Raw genomic sequence first — 14,238 nt, forward strand, 5'->3', positions numbered from 1 at the left:
TTGCTTCTCCTGACTTGGTCCTTTTCCCTAAATTGTTATCTACCCCACCCTACTCCTGTGGAAGATCCTTGGGAAACTGGAAAGATGACACCTCCTCTCCTAGAACATCCTGGAGAAGGAGTCAGTCCTGGGGCTAAGAATTCAAGAACCTCAGGGAGGAGGGAGTCTAAATGTCCGGCTGGTAAATGCTACAGTGAAGATATGTATAGAAAAATTCCTGAGATACGGAATCATAAAACTAGTAGGGTCCTTAGAAATTACCAAATACATTCTCCTATTCTCTTCTGCATCAGATGAATTAAAAAAAAAAAAAAAAAAAAAAAGGAAGGAAGGAAACTTAGAGAAATGAGGTGGTTAGAGATAGGTAGGGGCAGAGCACGGATGCAAACCTATTTCCAGGCCAGAGCTCCTTCTACCTTACACAGTATCATAGTTCAACACCGAATTTGGGAATCAGTCAAAACGCTTGCTTCCCCAGGACAGTCTTTGTCAGTGCCTCAGCTTCTCACTAGAGGGGTGGGCTGGCAGAGACTGCCAAGCCTCGGGCCCTGGCCAGAGATAAGTCCGCGAGGCCTGGAGCCAGTCTGCGACCTGCCCACTCTCCAGACGCCGAGGGCTCAGGAGCTGATGAGCGGTGCGCGGCGGGTTTCCGGACTCCGCTGCCCCCTGCCCACTCCAGGCTCCCGCCCCGGCCCCGTCTGCAGAGAGGACAGCCAAGTCATTTCAGTTTAATCTTATTTAAAAAGACATAACTAATAAATCTATTGCCGGAGCCGCGGAAAGACGGCCAGCAGAGTCGATCGTGCTCCCAATCCCATTGAACCCCATTGAAAACCATGACAACACCGGACAAGCTCCGATTTATCCCGGCGCGCTAAAGCGCATTGTGAGCAGACGTCAATCACGTATTATTCCGGACTGAACAAATGCAAAATCTTGACTGGAACAAATGCTTCCAACAGGTCTGGGGCGTCGAGCTCCATTTCCCCTTTGTCCGCGGCCTAGCAGTTGGCCTGTATTGGGGTTGCCTCCGCCCGACCACCCAGCGCGCGGTGCAGCTCCGGGCACCTCCGGCACGCTTGATAGGGAGGCTGCTGGGGAGGGTGCGCGGGGCTTGGCGGGGCCGTGGCCGCCGCATCCAAGCCAGGTTCGAGTTCAGCCCGGGAGGAGCCAGGACTTCTGGTGCAGCCACCTTGCTACAATTTAGCAATTAAATATCCAAACTATTAACTTCAGTAGGAGAGGCCTCTGAGAGGGCGTTCCTGAGCTGTAGACTGAAGAGCAGTCAGAGCTAGGCCATGGGCCAACAAAATGTATCCACGCTGGCCGGTTCCCTGCGCCTCCTACATTGATCATTTTCTAGGGTGGAGCTGTGGAAACTAGAAGATCCCAGAGAAACCCATGGCCGGTGGTATTTTCTGACCGGTAGGCCCTGTCCTAACTCTCCCGATCGGTCCATTCCCAGACCAGGGCGGGCAGTCTCGCCAGGGTCTGCCACACTGCGAGCGCGGAGTGCAGGGCATGGGCAGGCTCCCGGGCAAAGCCCAAAGCCCAAAGCCCAAAGCCCAAAACCCAGGCACTGAGACTGACGTTGAGGCTATGGAGCCAAGGCACACCGGCGGCGCCAGATCATCTGGCGACTCCAAGGAGGCCTCAAAGCCCTCATAGGACGACCTGAGAAGCACCCCTGCCCGGGGACTCTAGAACGGGCCTGGGCCCAAATTTGTGGAGCTCCGCGACCGGCAGCGGCCGGGCGAAGCTGGGCCAAAGAAACCGGCACTGTAGACCTAAGTAGCTTGGCTGCATGCCTCCTCTGTTTTGCCGGCCTGTGGAGACGCGGAGCTGGGGCTCCGAATGTTGTCCCAGCCCTTCCCCAGCACCTCTGAGGCTGTTGGGGGGATGCATGGGGTGATCGGAGGCTCCCAGCGGCCGTAAAAACCCCTGGGCCAATGCTGGCAGTGCCAGGCTAATCTTTGCGCCCTCCTGAAAGTTGTCATCCTGAATCTTAAGAGGGGCCCAACCAAAAAGAGAAAGGGAGCGCGCCAGAGTTTAACGCCGCTTTGTAAATCACTTTCTGGATAATTGCGGGAAACTACCACTCTAGCAAACAAGCTCAAAGAATAAAGCAAACAGGGAATAAATTCCTGGGTGCTCATAAACCCACCCCTGTCGCCTCCACCCTTCCCAGCACTCCCGCGGGGCCTGGCCTCAAGTCAGCCCAGGAGGAGGAGGAGGAAGCTGGAGCTGGGTCAGGCGGGTGGTGGCCGCCGCTCGCCACCCAAGATGTTATTCACTGGTAACAATCCCCATTATCTGTTCCCATTTTGGGCTAATCAGACAGAATCGCTAATGCCGAAGGCTGCTTCCTGCAGCCTCTGGGAGGTAACTGGGCGCCGAGGGGTGGGGTGCGGGGTGGGACGGGGGCGGAGGTGGCACCTTCCGGCTCGCCCCGGCTCTGGTCCAGTGCTCATTCAGGTACTTAACACCCTGGAGACCTGGACCTCGGCTTTCAAAGCGGCCCGGGTGGGAAGAGCTGTTTATATAAACAGAGATTCCGCTGTAAATGCGCTAATATTCCGCTGCCAGCGCACGGTGAGCGCCTCCCACGCCCATCCGTAGCAGCGGCGTCCCTGCCGCCCCTCCGTTCCCAGCCTGCCCTGCCCCCGCCTCCTTCCCCTCCTCGGCCATGGCCACCTCTGGACGCCCGAGCTTCACCGTGCGCAGCCTTCTAGATTTACCCGAGCAGGACGCGCAACACCTGCCGAGGCGGGAGCCAGAACCACGCGCCCCCCAGCCCGACCCCTGCGCCGCCTGGTTGGATTCGGAGCGCGGTCACTACCCCTGTGAGTGCGTGGTGGACTGCGGTGCGGGGTGGGAGGGGAGGCGTGGGGCAGCAGAATCAACGGCCCGGCCCACGCGGGGCCAGAAAGCCGAAATCCCAGCCCAGGGTCTGAATTTCCTCAGTCTTGGAAACGGAAGCCCTATCCTCGAACCCCTAACGCATTCGTCCCAGTCGGCACATCCTAAGAGCAGATCCGTGCCTGGCACTAGTGCCCTGAGATTTGGGGTTTCTGTGTCTGGCGATTTCTAGGGGTCGGAATAATTGAATATTTAAAACACGCCGCCGCCTGCCGCCCCCCGCCCCGCCCCCGCTCCCATGCCTGAAAACACGGCCACGATCTCCAGGCCTCCGTCTGGGATTGCCAGTGTTGGCGAGTTTATTCCCACCCCCTTCCCACTCAGGGCTCCGCAAACCTCAGCACACTGCAGTGCAGTCGACCCGGAGGAGGCCGGCGCTGGTGACCCAGCTTGTGATAAACAGGTCGGCCAGCGCAACTACCGGTGCGGACATGTTAAGAGGGCCCCGGGGTGGGTTTCTTCGGGGCACGATCTCAGGCCCGCTGATGACTGCTGTGGTATGAATGAGGTCACCGCATTCGGAGAGGTGGCTGTCCAGCTGTGGACTCAGGAAATGGCCTCATCCCGAAAGTCTTGTGCTAGTGGGCGTGCCCTCCGGCCGGTGCCTCCACGCTCCTGCCAGAAGGGCAGCAGGCCCTCGGAGGGTCCGGCGTCTCACCCACCCGTGTCTCCTTTGCCGTCCCTAGCCTCGGACGAGAGCAGCCTGGAGACCAGCCCGCCAGACTCGTCGCAGCGGCCGTCCGTTATGCCTGCGTCTCCGGGCTCGGACGCCGAGAAAAGGAAGAAGCGGCGGGTGCTATTCTCCAAGGCGCAGACGCTGGAGTTGGAGCGGCGCTTCCGGCAGCAGCGGTACCTGTCTGCGCCCGAGCGCGAACAGCTGGCTAGTGTGCTGCGCCTCACGCCCACGCAGGTCAAGATCTGGTTCCAGAACCATCGCTACAAGCTGAAGCGCGCGCGCGCGCCGGGGGCCGCGGAGTCGCCCGACCTGGCAGCGTCCGCCGAGCTGCACGCCGCGCCAGGCCTGCTCCGTCGCGTGGTGGTGCCGGTGCTTGTTCGCGACGGGCAGCCGTGCGGCGGCGGCGGCGAGGCGGGCACCGCCGCGGCCCAGGACAAGTGCGGCGCCCCAACAGCCGCCGCCTGCCCTCTGCCGGGCTACCCTGCCTTCTGTCCCGGTTCGGCGCTTGGCCTCTTCCCAGCCTACCAGCACTTAGCGCCCCCTGCCCTGGTCTCCTGGAACTGGTGAGGCCGCTGGGGGGCACCTGGGGCTACCCTGGACTTTGGAGCGCGCTCTGCGGTTGGAGCAGGGCCGGAGCCGAACACCTGGAACTTTCTCCGGCCGCCTCTCCGCAGCCCCATCTCCTTGGGCGCCAGGGTCCCCTGACGCGCCCTTACCAGCCATCGCGCAAGCACACACGGGGGACGTGTGCCAGAGCTCCCTCCCTCACCTTCCCTCCACCGCCAGCCCCAGAGTTAGATTTTATGCTTGGGCCTTATTTGTATATTTTAAATAGCGATTTGTATGAGAAGCAAGTTATTTTTTAAAAAATAGAGTATTTTTCCTCGTAGTTCGAGAATAAAATGTGTAGGGTTGGGTCCCCTGCGCCCCTGCCGGGAACGTAGGCGGGAGCCGTGCCCCCCAGACCGGTGTTCGCATCGCTCGCTCGCCCCTTGACTGGCTAAGTGGGGCCCAGCCCCAGCTGGATCGAAGCGCGGATTGCAGTCTCAACACGGCTTTAAGGACGATACTTGGGGGATGGAGGGGTGGTGGTGTCAGGGTTGGGCGCGGGAAGAAAAAGGAGAGGAGGAAGCTGAGGCATCTTTGGGATTCTTGTCAGCGGGAGGCGTCTCTGGCGTCTCCGGCCCCAGAGTGACTCCGAGGCTCCCAGAGCTGCTGGCGTTTCAAATACCGAAAAGTCAGCCCTGCGGACCACAACAGGGCAGGAGTTTCTCCGGAGATGAACCGGCTAGGCCAGGTGCCGGGCGCTCTGCACCGGAACAGCCCAGGCCTGGCCGCAAGCTGTTTCCAGAGTGCAGGAGCCAAGTGCTCGGGACCCTTTGAAAAGTGCCTGGGGACCTGAAGAGCACCGGGGAACTTGTAACCCCTAGTTAAGCCTGCAAGTGCCTAATTTAGCTGTGATTTCCTGACTCCTCATGGCGCAGACCAGGATCCGCTGGTCGGCCTCACTTCACCCCTGCCAGTGCACACTAGCACCCCGTGGGTTTGTAACTGCCCCCCTAGGGCCTCCTGTGCAAGCAGTCACTTTCTCACAGAAGCCACGACCTCGCTCCCAGGCACTCACTGCTGGGAGATGCGCCAGAGAGCAGTTGGGGCATCAAGTTCGGGGAAGGGAGCCAAGGGCCCTTATGAGGTCTGTAAGGAGGAGGCATGGGCCTGTTAGGGGCTCTAGCTTTCTTGTCCAAGGAGGAAGAAGGGGAGGATGAAGGGTGGCTGAGGCAGTGTTATCACCTGGGATTTTGGGGGGTGGAGAAAGAGAGGAGGAGAGAGGGGGAAGGGAGTGGGGTGTTTGGGTCTCAGCTGCCGGCCACCTTGCCTTCCATATGGATGCGGTTATCTTAGAAGAATCTCGATCCTTAAACCTCTTTTTGTCTTGGGAACTGAAAAGGGCATTGTCAGGCTTGAAAAGGACCTAGACAAAATCCGCACTGTTTGGATTCAGGACTCTGTTTAATCAGTCCCTGGTGACAATGTAGTGGGTGTTAGCCAGGACAATAGTATCTTTTTAAACCTTGTGGCCTTCAGGAAGACAAAGGGCTTGAATTTTATGGGCTTACAACTTCAATTAGAACAGTGCCAGTGTGCATGGGAGATTATCAAATTTGTATCATAAAACCCCTTTCTAATAAATGATTGTTGGGGAGGGAGCCTGAACATTGTAAGACAGATATTGGGACCTGTCAGGGGGCTTCCCAGTTAGCTCCAGCACAGCAGATGTGAAAGAAAAAAGTAATGATTTCTGAAGAAGGCTGGTGTTGGGACTGGCCTCTGGTCAGCTGGCTGGGTGCTGGGATCTTCCATGCTCTTCCTGCATAGTGGTATTTTCTCCAAGAAGTGGGGTAAAGATTGGTAGCTTGTTTTCTACTATTGGTGGTGACAAAGACCACCAGAATATTCTTAGGGAGAAACTGAAAAATCACTACCTGTCCAATTCCTTGACTTTTCCTAGAGCTCCAGAGAAAGTAGGTCTTGGAGTGTGCAGTGGAGAAGGCCTATTACATAGGAGGCCCGCAGGACAAAGGGATTTAGACTGTAGAGAGGGCCTCTTTCCAGGAGGCTCTTCGGGAGAGCACAGCTTTTAGTCAAATTCATCCTGGTCCTAAATGGTCAGCAGAGGTCTAACCAAGAAGCCACATTCAGCTGCTTGCCAGTGGGGTGGTCAGAGTCCCAGCAAGATGCCCACCCAGGAGCCAGCTTGCATGCTGGGCAAGAGGAGGGCAGCAGTTTCCTGTGACAGAAGCACTGGCAGCCATAAGGTATAAACTGTGGCCCATTTCCTTTCTCTCCTTTTCCTTTAGGCTGATAAGGTCCTTCCTTTAAAGAGGAAAAAACCTTAGGGGAAAGTTTAAATAGCACTCTCATCACCACCAATCCATTTCAGAGACCTAGGCTGTCAGATTTTGGGGGGAGTTTTTTTTTTCTGTTCACAAGATAAGCTGGAAAAGATAAATGTCAATCCACTTTGTGGTCTAAAGATCAATCCTTACAATTTCTGACAAAAGCTGAACCCAAGGCCTCTCTACTAGCCACTGTGAGAACAGTTACGATCTCCCATCTGGATGAAAGTACTTCAACCTGTCACCCACCACCAACATCACAAGGCAGATTCACACTCAGCAAACTTTTATTGAAACTTGCTGTGTTGCAGGTATTTTTTAAGGTACTTTCACAGTTGATCTCACAGAAACCTTACACTGTATACATAATACCCCCATTTTATAGATAAGAAACTGCGGCTTGGGGAGCTGCAGCTTAAGGTGCAAACATGGCCAAGTCCAGGAACCACACCAGACATAACCAGTCCTGAAAATAGCACAGAAATGGTATCAAGAAACCCCAATCACAAAGATACAAATCTCTTAAGGGGATGGACCCTAAGTTCCTGAGGAACATGCGCTTTGCCAAGAAGCGCAACAAGAAGGGCCTAAAGAAGATGCAGGCCAACAATGCCACGGCTGTGAGTGTACGTGCCGAGGCTATCAAAGCCCTCATAAAGCCCAAGGAGGTTAACCCCAAGATCCCAAAGGGTGTCATCCGCAAGCTTGAATGACTTGCCTACATTGCCCACCCCAAGCTTGGAAAGCATGCCCGTGCTCGCATTGCCAAGGCACTCAAGCTGTGCCAGCCAAAGGCCAAGGCAAAGGATCAAAGCAAGGTCCAGGCTGCAGCTCCTGCTTCAGTTCCAGCTCAGGCTCCCAAAGGTGCCCAGGCCCCTACAAAGGCTTTAGATATCTCGATATCTGCCAACATGAGGACAGAAGGACTGGTGTGACACACCCCTCCTCCCGGGCTGCCGTCTGCATGGGGCTGGGGTCCTCCTGTGCTATTTGTACAAATAAAACTGAGGCAGGAAGAAAAAAAAAAAAGAAGGAAAGAAAGAAAGAAAATGAGGCTCAATGGGTGGGGCTAAGTGGCTTGCCCAAAGCAGTTATAAACCTCAAGGAATGTTACCATCGTTGTCCTCAGCTTAACCCATATTTAGTCACCCTACAAGCTGTCCTTGAGAACAACTGTAATCTGGAGGTAATGATTTTATGTATATATATATATATATATATACACACACACACACACACACACACATATATATATATATCACAACCCTTATAAGCTCTCTTACGGATAGTCTGAAAGGATGAGAAAACACACTTAAAAGTACTAAAAGTACTCTGCACAGCTCAGGGCCACTCGCAGAGGCTGGCCACATATCACAGTAGTTGCTAGTATGTACTGATGTTCTCTGTGTATCAGGCAATATTCTCAGACCTTTACCTCATATTAACTCATTCAGTTTCCACAACTCCACCAGATACTACTACTACCACTATACAAGTGGGAAAATTGAAGACCAAAAAGGTTAGAAGAAACTTGTCCAGGGTCATATGGCTGGTAAGTGACATAGAGGATCTGAACCCAAGCAGTCTAGTTCCAGATCTTACACCTTTGGCCGCATGGTGGGAATTATTTCCCCTCCTTTGTTTTATTTCTCCCAGCTGACAATTCTGATTACTTTCCTCACAGATGCATCTCTAAAGACATGTTCTTTAGCATCTCTATGTCTCTCTGTCTTTCTCTCTCCCCCTACCTACCAGACCTCCAGTTTTTGGACACAGCTTCTGTGGTTCTGCTAAGTCTTTGTGAGCATTCTTGTCCAGCTGTCAGTGAAACACAGCTCTTGTCTGCAGCTCATAATATTCTCCTTGACTATCATTCCACCATTCTTCTTCCAGAAAAACACCTGCTGCTGCTGCCTTGACACCAGTTGTCCATTCAGTGTTCAGCAGAGTCACTGCTGACTCTGATACGCTCCCCTAAGCTCTTCCCCGGTCCCGGGCCCAGGTCCCTGTGGAGCTTGATGGCTTTGGCTTTTCTAACCCTCTTCCCAGTCATCTTTTTCCTCCCTAGGTCTCCAGTTTTATCTTTATTCTTAAACATCATCCTCTTCACATTTTCTCTCTCTTCTTCCATTGTAAACATTTTCACTTCATCTCACTTAAGTTTCTTGCAGGCGGAGATTGCAATTTTCACTTCAATTTTCTTTCCTCATTGTTCAATGGATCTTACATCTCAGCACATCTCTTATCTGACCAATTTAGCACTTTAGTATCTTAAATAATGTGCTCCTGATGGGTTAGAAGGAAGTTATTTGGGCCCAGGTTAACCTATACTTTCCCTTCTAACAATGGTATTTAGACGTTTATTATTCTCTTGCCTTGTTGACACCATTAATTTCTGTCTCTCTCTCTCCCCACTACCTTTAAAACATTTTTGACTCATGAATAAAATGCCCAGGCAGAATAGTTGTGGGCTTAGCATGGCTGAATATTTTGTTAAACACGTTTATCTGTTCTGGGTGTATCAGTTAACCAGCCTAAGCAGGTTATCTGTAAACATGAACAATAGTCAGGAGGGTTTTCTGAATGCCGAGAAAGTACTGTCCCTACCCCAGGGCAAGGTGATTTCTGTGACTGTGATTCAAAATCTGCATGAGAAATTGTATCCCTTCGGGTCACTCATCATTTTTCCAAGCCATGCTGTGGGAGAGGGTTTACTAAGTAGCATCTTAATTACTTTCAGAATTCCAATTCTGTACCCGTTTATTTCTCTCCGCCTCCCTTTCCCCCGTAACTAAAGGTGTATGGTATTTTCCCTTCTTCTTTTTACTCACCACTCGTGTTACTCAGTCTATAAGTTCAACAAAGAATTGAACAGTATTCCTTTGATGCTGAGCCATAGAGTGGTGACTTAACTTTAGAGAAAAACCAAGAAGAGTTGCTTAGGCTATTAAACAGTTGAGTTCTGCTTCAACCCCAGGTTTTTTCCTTATCTCCCTCAAATTCTCAAGCACAGAGATTCTCATTTTTTCCAATCATGTCCAATGGAGAGTTTTATTATTTATCCAGGAAAGTAACATTATCACATATTAGAGGTAGACATCATTTCTCTTCAATAGCCTGCCCTATGGACTAATAAAAAATTTCTAAGTCTTTACTGAGGTCATGTAATTTCAAAAGCTGCAATAATTTCACAGAGCTTCTATGAGTAGGGTGCTATGGAAGAAACCTCTGAGGGGACTTTGGTCATGCTTTTTTTCCTCCTGTATTCCGACTGGGTGGTCCTTTATGAGTCAACAGGTTTTCAAATGCTTTACCCTAGCTAAAAGCTCTGAATTGGACTGTCCTTTTCTCTACTCCCAATACCAACTGCATTCTCTGTCTCTCTCTCTCTTTTCCTAGGGACTGGAAAGGCTATTTGGCAGAATTCACTAGGAAGGGAATGGAGTCTGTTTGCAAATTAGAGACAAAAGTGTCCAGAAAAAAATTCATGAAAAAAGTCCTTGAATCTCTCACCTGAGATATCTTCCTCCTGTTATATCTTACTCCTCTGGCTTTGCTAAAGGATTGTGTATTAAGTAGCTATTCCTGCAACCCTAAAGAAGTTATCAGCTTTGGTTTAAATGATCCCTTTGTAGGTAAATTCTCAACTAGAGCCAACCCCAATTCATCATAACATGTCAGGGTCAGTGGCAATCAGATAAGCATCAGTACAATGGCAAGAATGCATTTTTACAACAAAATTGAAATGCAGAGTAAGAAACCCAAATCATCAAGAAAAGACAAAGAAACCTGGTATGGTGAGTAAAGAAAGAACTGCTTTTCTGGGGCACTGTTTTTACTGCCTCATCACACTGGTAGATTTAGTCATCTGTCTGACCAAGTGTTCAATTGTGCTCCTGATTCACTGAGAGAATGTTTCATATTTAACTCAAGTTAAAATGTCGAGAAAGGGGAGGATTTTCTTATTTCTCATTTGTGGATGAAGTATTATCTTAAATAAGGCCAGTCAATTTACCAATTTGTGCTGCATGGGAGCAGAGAGAACTAACAAAATAAAAATAGATCTCCCAGAATTTTGATGTTCAGGAGACACTACAAGAATCCTCCCTTTCCTCACTGAGCTTGTCGCTGATTAAGAGAAAAATGTACTCAAATAGCACAGGTATGCGCAGCAACTGAAGGACCTAATTCCACAATTGCTTTTTAATTATATAAATATACTATGTATGAATATACCACACATATAAGTTGGTATGAAACAGATTTTGGAAATGTTGGGTTCTTTTAATAAGAAAGAAAAACTCTGATTTATAATCCCACTTACCAAACCCATATAGGATGAATATTTTCTTTGTAAGATAATATGGAAAGCACAGAAATGTGTAAATAAGCTGTGCTCTTAAATCTGTTTTCATAATGACATTCACTCTCTCAGTAGAATAGTAGTGTAATGAATAGGAGACCCAGGTAAACTATTAAAACGTAAGGGAGGAAATCTCATTTGTCTCACTGTAAACTATAACCACAAAGACAAATTACTGAGACCATATTGACTTGGTGGAAAGAACAATTCTCCCTTATTCTTGCTTCCTTGTCTCTGCAGCCTCTGATTGTTCCCCTCTACCAAGAATCATGCATTGGAAACCACAACCATTTCTGCCATTAACAAGGTTAAAGCTAGACTATGGAGAAGGTCATAAGGATATAGACAGAAGGAACTGGCTACTTGTTTCTCTCTTGGCAGGACGTGTGAGTTTGGGCAGGGCTATAAGGTTTCCAGGGAAGCTCTACCTCACCAACTCTGGTAAATCACGGACTTCTGAAAGCACCACTACCTAAAGCTTGTGCCAATGAAGCCTTAGAACATATGTGAATGATTCATTCTAAACTGATTTCAGAATGTTTAGTTGCCTTCAATCCTTCTGAAAAGGCACCATTGCAGTTTGTGTAGCATTGACTTTCTCCAACCATTGTCACCATATGATATCTCAGTCAACTGATCTGCAACTACAAAGGAGGACCTAGAACTCTAACTTCTTAGCAGTTAATGATGCTGTGAAGCCACAGGCAGATGAGTAAATTTTCTGATCTTACTTACTCAGACTTGATAGACGGCAAGAAAGCAATTTCTGTGAAGATGGGATCATAGCTCATTGTTTGCAAAGCAAAGGAAGCAAACAACAAAGTGCAAAGGCAACCTACAGGATGGGAGAAAATATTTGCACACTCTGTACGTGATATGGGATTAATATCCCAAATATATAAATAACTCACACATCTCAATAGCTAAAAAAAAAATTAAAAATGGGCAAAAAACCTGAATAGATATTTCTCAAAAAAAGGACATACAGATGGCCAAAAGATATATGGAAAGGTGCCCAGTATCAATCAGAGAAATCAGATCGTCAGAGAAATTCAAACAAAAACCACAATGAGATATCACTTCATGCCTATTAGGATGGCTGTTAGCAAAAAGTCAAGCAATAAGTGTAGGATGGAAAGAAAAGGGAATCCTAGTGCACTCTTGGTGGGAATATGAATTGCTGTGGCCATTAAGAACAGTATGAAGGTGTCTCAAAAATTAAAAATAGAACTACCATATGATCAGCAATCACACTACTGGGTATACATCCAAAGGAAATGAAATCAGTATCTTGAAAAGACATCTGTACCTTCATGTTCATTGCATCATTATTCATAATAGCTAAGAGGCGGCAAAAACAACCTATGAATGGATGAAGGAAATGTAATATTTTTAATGGAATATTATTTCACCACAAAAGAAGGAAATTCTGCCATGTGGGACAACATGGATGAAACTGAATAACATTATGCTAAGTAAAATAATCCAGGCAGAGAAAGACAAATACTGTATGACCTCACTTATATGTGGAATCTAAAAGCATCTCAAATTCATAGAAACAGAGTAGAAGGGCAAAGATGGGGACTATGGAGAAATGTTGGTAAAAGGCCACAAACTTTCAGTTACAAGATAAACAAGTTCTAAGATACAGCATGGGTGGTGATGGGTATGTAAATCAATTTGACTGTGTTAATCATTACACAGTGTACCCATATCAAATCTTCACATTGTACACCTTGGATATATACAATCTATATTTGTCAATTAAATGAAAAAAAGTAGCTCATCATTTCATATTAAAAAGCCAAATTGTCTACCAAAAAAATTCAAATTAACTCTCTTAATCATTCTGCTGACCCTTAACCTTATGAACATAGCTATTTATGGCTGCTCTATCTAGCTCATACTTTCTCATAACCTCATGGCTCTTGTTTAAGACTTCCCTTCATCCTGTTTCCAGGAGGTCCTCACCAAGACCTCCTTGATTCCCACGTTTCATTACACGCTGATGACTTTGGAACCCTCAGGTCATCTCAGGGAAGTCTACTGTCCTTTCATCATCCAGTCATCACACGTTTGCCCTGGAACTTTTTTTAGACTATACATTTTGCTAGAAAATGTTCACCTCTATAAGTCACCAGACTCTTTTCTTCAAGTGGTTTCAATTTCAGAACTTCTACTTTGTCTATAAAGCTTTCCCTAACGAATTGAAAGAGAAGTAAAGAATTCTCTTAGGTCTATCCAGTCTAAAGCTGCACAAAATTCAAAACTCTTTCACTCCAAAAGCAGTGTGATAGAGTGGGTAGAGCATGGACTTGGGTATTAATGAAGCCTTGATTCTGAAATAAAAAATTTAATGTTGGCTGTCACACTGATTGTGTGCAATTACTTTTAATCTCAGTGTCTTCGACCTTCATCTAGAGATAATGTCATCTACCGCATATGGCTAATACTCATATTAAATGCATGTATAGTATCTGATACTAGGCACTGAATAAATGTAGTCCCTATTCCATTCTATAGAATGTGTGTCTTTTACATATATCCAATATAATATTCAATTTGTTTACTTGATTACAGAGTCAGCCTGGACTAGATTTTGCAGAAACATACAACCCTAACATAACAGTGGTTTAACTACAAAGGTTTGTTTCTTATTTATGTTACACGTCCCTGCAGCCTTGCTCCATTTCGTTTTTATTCTAGGAACTGAACAGAAGGAGCAATTATTTATATAGGACATTTCAGTCTTATGGCAGAAAGGAAAGAGAACATGGCAGAACCATGAGATGGCTGTTAAAGCTTTTGATTGGAAAGGGCATGTATCACTTCTCACATTTCATTGGCTAAAGCAAAGCCACATGATCAAACTTGAGATTAACATGACAGGGAAGGGCATTACAGATAAGATTTTGGAAAATAATACAGTCTATGACAATTGTATTTTTCTTAAATATATAATTTATAGCCAAATATTATGCATGCTTGCAATGTTAATTATCTTCTAAACTTCCAGAAGAAGAACTATGGCAATGTGATATTTCACACTATAAAGCATATACTACATGCACGATATACTTTACACTATAGACTCCAGAAGAATTCAGGAACTATGTCTTTTCCCACTACTTTGAGCAACGCCTACGCCACAGGCTCTTGGTGACATTTGGGAGAGTGTTCATCACTCAATTTTACAGGCAGGTCAAATGGCTCCAGAACACAGTCATTAGGAATGAGGAAAGGCACTGTGTTTACCTGCTTAATTTGAGGGCTGTTCCTGTGGAGATTATTCTATCATGACTCATATGTAGGATGATAAAAACCACTGCAAGGACCCAATTGCATTCTCATTTATTTTATTACTTAATCATCCTAGGCAGTGG

At 47.7% G+C, this 14,238-nt stretch overlaps 1 protein-coding gene and 1 pseudogene across 1 annotated transcript; both read left to right on the top strand.

Moving 5' to 3' along the window:
- The first annotated feature begins 2,462 nt into the window (after positions 1-2,462).
- Positions 2,463-5,049, top strand: NKX2-8 (NK2 homeobox 8). Its single transcript, XM_010361997.2, has 2 exons — positions 2,463-2,843; positions 3,606-5,049. The coding sequence occupies exons 1-2, from the start codon at positions 2,687-2,689 to the stop codon at positions 4,160-4,162; spliced, it is 714 nt and encodes a 237-aa protein (XP_010360299.1). The 5' UTR covers positions 2,463-2,686; the 3' UTR covers positions 4,163-5,049.
- A 1,871-nt stretch (positions 5,050-6,920) lies between these two features.
- On the top strand, positions 6,921-7,427 carry LOC104663945 (annotated as a pseudogene).
- Positions 7,428-14,238: the final 6,811 nt, after the last annotated feature.

Source organism: Rhinopithecus roxellana, chromosome 5 (genome assembly GCF_007565055.1).
Source record: "Rhinopithecus roxellana isolate Shanxi Qingling chromosome 5, ASM756505v1, whole genome shotgun sequence".
NCBI classification, from domain to species: Eukaryota; Metazoa; Chordata; class Mammalia; order Primates; family Cercopithecidae; genus Rhinopithecus; species Rhinopithecus roxellana.